Source organism: Buceros rhinoceros, unplaced genomic scaffold (assembly GCF_000710305.1).
Source record: "Buceros rhinoceros silvestris isolate BGI_N320 unplaced genomic scaffold, ASM71030v1 scaffold6216, whole genome shotgun sequence".
Classification (NCBI taxonomy): Eukaryota; Metazoa; Chordata; class Aves; order Bucerotiformes; family Bucerotidae; genus Buceros; species Buceros rhinoceros.
In genome coordinates this window covers 89,507-94,799 of record NW_010415708.1, presented here as the reverse complement: position 1 = coordinate 94,799, position 5,293 = coordinate 89,507, and the positions used below count along the sequence as shown (strand labels likewise).

General features: G+C 44.0%; 1 protein-coding gene across 1 annotated transcript in view; it reads right to left on the bottom strand.

Annotated features, from left to right (window-relative positions):
• MYRIP (myosin VIIA and Rab interacting protein) overlaps positions 1 to 5,293 on the bottom strand; it is a 113,211-nt gene that overhangs the window by 28,801 nt on the left and 79,117 nt on the right. Inside the window, exons 3-6 of the mRNA XM_010137514.1 lie at positions 3,258 to 3,394; positions 1,834 to 1,914; positions 1,142 to 1,239; positions 740 to 820 (exon numbers count right to left, since the gene is read on the bottom strand). Coding sequence (XP_010135816.1) covers positions 740 to 820; positions 1,142 to 1,239; positions 1,834 to 1,914; positions 3,258 to 3,394 — 397 coding nt within the window. The remainder of the gene's footprint in view (positions 1 to 739; positions 821 to 1,141; positions 1,240 to 1,833; positions 1,915 to 3,257; positions 3,395 to 5,293) is intronic.

Genomic DNA, 5,293 nt, shown 5'->3' with positions numbered 1-5,293 from the left:
ATTCCTGCGGAAAACAAAGAGGACTTGGGTGTCCAGGCACTATTTTTTTTTTTAAATCTACGCTGTCTTGAGAGAGGCAAGATCATACAGACTGTCTCCCTACACTGACAGATTCTATCCTGCTACACCTCATTTCCACAACTTTTTCTGAGTCCGGTTTAAATTATCTACTGAATAACATTCTGTGGCACAAAAGATCTTGTTAGGCAGCTTCTGACAGCAGTGGTGGCAATTCAAGCTGGGCTGAGATAGGCTCTGGACTGTCAAAGAAGCGATAAGCAGAATTAATCTTCTACCATCCCTATTAAAAAACAAGGCAGATTATTCTGCACTGAGCTGCTGCTCTTCTGGCCTTATAAACAACAGAATCCTCTTCTGCTGTGTGACCCATACGTGCCTGAACGCCACATCCCGGATGGAGATGGGGCAGTTAGCTTAGTTCACAGGGAGGGAGACTGCTTTAGCGATCGTGGTTGCTCAGCAGACTCAGTTCACGCTCGTGATGCCTTGCTCCAGGCTGCCCAGGCACACTCGAGGGGCACTGGATGAAGCTCATTTATAAACTGGTCTCTCTGTCAGATGCAGCTGATTAAACCCATGCTGTGAGGCTGAAGTTGCAGCTTGTCATTTACTCTCCACATGGGTGTCATCCTTCTTGCTGTTAGCAGCGTTAAAGCTCACCGGGCTAAAGGGTAGGGTCCCGACTACTGAACGGGCCAGGGAAAAAACGCACACGTACCTTCTGCACAATGGTCGTGGCCAGCTCTTCTATGAGGTCCTCCTTGTGCTCCTGCAAGTAACACGCCTCGTTCTGCTTGTCCTGCATGAAAAGGAGTACCTGTAGTTGCTAAAATCACAGACGAGCAGCTGCTCCACGGAAATGGTACAGCTCAGGAACGGGCAACGGGCCCTATGGGCACCATGGGGAGAGATGACAAGTACTTACAGTGCACGTCACCTTCTGAAATGCAACGTGCACCTTGGATACCAGTTCATAAAGCCCACACCCAGTGCTTTAGGTATGCCATGAGACAGTCACTACTAATTTGTTTTCTTCTGTATCTATTTGGTTTTGTGCCACTACCCAAATTAGAAGAATCAGAGTTGTTCTATTTAAATTAATATTTTTTTCAAGTGTTACCAGGCTGTCACTGTAGGTCTCTGCCTTAGAAATGGCTTCTTCCACCGCTTCCTCTGCAACGCGTAAGGCCACAGCAAGGGTATCCATCATGCTGTGTCCTAGGTGAAGAGTAAGATAAAACCATCACGTTCTTTATCTGTGTACATTTTGCATAACGAGCTCCAAGATTCAGGCTTATGGTCTGGACATACATTCAAATCTTAGGTTGTTCATGACAAAGTTCATTTCCCCAAGCCATAACTATGCATAGTAAAATAAACACCTTAAGACAGAGAAATTTGTCTCAATCACGGCGTTATATTAGATACAATCAACTGCAGCATTTTTATGTTGCTTATTTTAGAACCCAATAAAACAGCTAGGAGGAAATCACAGCAAGAAAATTCCCTATTAAGCATCAACAGAATATAAAAAATAGTATAAAAAAGATACATGAGCATAGGAAAGGAAATGAGAGAAGTAACAATACCTGAACATCAAGAAAAATCACACTAGAGTAACTATTAGCTGTTAGTACTGAAGTAAGGTCTCTCTGAGGCATGGTACACATGGGATTTTTTTGTATTTTACTACATGTTTCAGCTAAAAGATTGCTGGGTCTGTGAGCAGGACTCAGCAGCACCCCAGGCTATTTGTCCAGTAATTCAGAGCGTCAGGACTGTGTTTTAACGACCGAGTTTCTGGCAGCATACCTTCTGTCTGGCGGTAGAACGTAGAGTCGCTGCCACAAATGCTTCCTTCATTTTCAAAGCTTCCTTCAAAAAAACCTCCCTCTGCTCAAAAAAAGACAGTACCACGCATTAGTGCAAGAAGGAGCCATCAGAGGCACTACTAGATTATTCACTTGGGATACAGTGGCCCTGCACACAAAGAGGAACCACCGGAAAATGCCTTTACACCCTCTGTAGAAACCACAACTGCAGCAGCTTTTGTACAAAACACGACGAAAGCACCTGGATGCAGAAAACTATTTGTACAGTAAGAGCGAGAGAGAGGAAGAAGCTGCTGGGTATAAAACTGATGTGGTAGAAGTTAAGTACAGGGAATTTACCTTTAATATGACATTTGGGGTTGAAATAGATTCTACATTTTAAAGGGCAACGCTGTATAAATAAGCCAAAACCCAGACGCACGTACTAGTGTTTAACTTCAAAGGGAACAAAAGGTTTACTTAGCAGTCACGGGCAGAGTAGAAGACAGTTAGCAGTGACATTTAGCTCAAAGGGCTTCCTCAGAAAGGTCTCGGCGTGCATGTGCCACGGCGACTTGTCACTGCGCTGTTCACACTTCCACTCAAGGACAAATTCAGGGAGACTACGGCTTGAAGTCAAGGCAACGCAGCATCTTCAAGCTCCAAGGGATCTAGCCCCACAGCTTTTAGTTGTGTTGCCCCACTCCTGCCCTCACTGACCTGGATTTTCTTGTCTCTGTATACGTTTGTTCTCAGCTGCTTAGCAACCTGCTCCAGAAAAAGGAGTTTGATACAGAGGAAGCAAGAGGGCTAATAAATCAGAATAGGTCGCTTCTCCCTCGTAGCTTTTATGCCAGTTTTGACAAGAAACACCTAAATTTTTCAGTCAGGACTAGAAGCTCCACTGCCATCCTATGTAATTTCAGAAAAAGCCAAAGACTACAGAAAAATCAGTCTCTGTACAAACTTCAAAAGAATTGCCTTAGCATCTGGTCCAGCAGTTTCAGATCATCAGAGGCGAGGACAATTTAAATCTGGGTCAACGTGGATACCGAATGTATCCCACGTTAACCAAATTTTGCTTCAAGCACCATGGAAACATGCTCAAAGGCCAAACGCCGAATGCAAAATTATTTCCTCCTTTGTTGCGATAAATTTCGGAACACAGGCTAGAACACAAACCGCAATTTACTGTACAGACCGAAGGTAACAGGTCTGTATCAGAGGCATAATTAAGATTAAACATTCTTTGGGTTCTTGAACAGCTTTCTAAACACTTCACCTCCTTTTTCTCTCCACTGAGGTATTTCCTTTATTAAAAACATAGCCTTAAAAATATCTTTTGAAATTGTCTCAGCATTTCCATTGTCTCTGCTCGTGTGTTGAAGCAGATGAGCTAACAGGAATCAATACGGCTGCCCTTACCTATTGCATCCGGACAAACCCCGCTCTCCAGCCTATGCTTCTTGTACAAGTTCTTCAGGACTTTGGCACTTCCGAAACACTTAAAGCGGCTCTTGACATTATTGTAGTACCAATCCAGAGACTGGGTCCTCAGGAGCCTAAAACAGAAAATTAATTCCAATAGTCACCACGCTACAAATCACTGCTGCTTTCCGCTGACCCTCGGAGCTCCTATCTCCTCAGCTCCTCCATCATTCATTCACACCAGTCCTGCGTTTAGGCCCTCTACTTGCTTCATCCCATCATCGCTTTACTTTCCTTCCCTCAGATCCCTTCTTTTATAACACACGAGTTACACAAAGAACCTCTTTACATTAAGATTTCTGATATATTTTCCTTACACTTCCCCACTGCCGCAGGAGTAGCACTTTGTGAGTAATCTCATCACCCCATGCTTCTCTCCCGTGTGTTGGAGAGCTACCCACAGCTCCAAATCTATGCCTCTGTCCTGCACACATTTTATAGCACATTACGCCACCTCCTCTAAAGCTTTTCAGCCTCTTAACTTCCAAATAAGTCACAACGTCCCTGCTGATGCCTCCTGGGAACAAAGAATTTGGAGAAGAGAGGAGTTCTCTTATAGATACTAAGATAAAGGACCCACTCAAAAGAAAAATATGAGCATTTCAGCCTTATTTCTAAATCCTTTAATGCTGACTTGTATTTTAAAGCTGTATTCTAAAGACGCAGGAATGGCTGAAGCCATTTCTCTCGGTGCCATGAAGAGCTAAATGGCCTTAAGAGCTAAGGTCGTTATTTGTCTTATATATCGTATTGCCAGGGAGCTGAGTTGCATTTTGAGGTGCTTTTGGCAGAGGCGAACACCGCGATTTTAAGATTCTGCCCTACTAGAAAGCGTGAGAGCTAGAAAGGCACTTTTAGGTTCATAACATTAGAACTTGCACAAGCCCTTGTTGTTTCTTTTAGAGCAGCAACGTGTTTGCCTTAACCAAGCAGCACATAAGAGCAATGGCTAAGCCCACGGAAACCTTTACAGGTGGCTTTCAGTACACTTCCCACCTGCAGCACCCAAATGCTCCGTTTCCAGCCTTCTCCCGAGGAAAAACTACACCAGTTGTGCTGAGGAGTGGGGACACGAACCATCTCTCATCAGTGATGACCACAAGGTCACACGGAAGATCACGCATGGTGAGAAGTACTCCCTGCTCAGTACAGAGCAGGTTGTTTAACGACTGATTTCCGCTTTAATCCTATGTTTTTCTCCTAAAAAGCGGTGAGGTTTTACCTGGTCTAAAGGCAACATGAAGCTTCTGTAATAAATTTTCCTCAGAAAAAGAGAGCGCCCGCTGAATGCTCATGGCCTCAGCCTCTGCTCGTAAGGCAAGCTGAACTACACGGAAGCATTTCCCAACAACATTTTCCCATGAACTTGGGCGACGTTTTCTCCCACAAGAACCAGTCACTCACCGAGCTGCAGTCTAGTTCCTGTACGTCAGGAGGTGCTCTGGAAATCTGAACTCCACAACGTTGTACGATATTGGAAACCTGACTTTATGACCCATAGTTATATAATGACAGCGTACTAACCACCGAGTAATACCATCAAGTGTAATTTTTATATTTCCTTTTGACAGGAAAAGGCACTCCTTCGAACACCCACGTACTCCTATAAACACGTCAAACTCTTTACCAGCCCTCCCCAGTACTCCAGCATCACCCCCACAGCTACTACTAGCAGGCTTGGTGGTTCAGTTGCAATTTTCACTATAAATCCCATTTTTCAGGGTTTTATAACTTAGTTGTGAGATCCTCCCCGTGGTTCTTTCTTTGCAAAACAGGAAATAATACAAAGGATCTAAACTAATTACTACAAAAGTAATCTCCACCATAAAAAAGGGCTTCATTAAACAGCTGCTTAATGTTCCTGAATGGGCGTCCGCAGCCCTGAAAAGCGGACGCTCAGCAGCAATTTCTCAGACAACTGATAATCAGGTAACAACTAATCAAGCTCACTAGCAACTGGATAAAACAGCTGC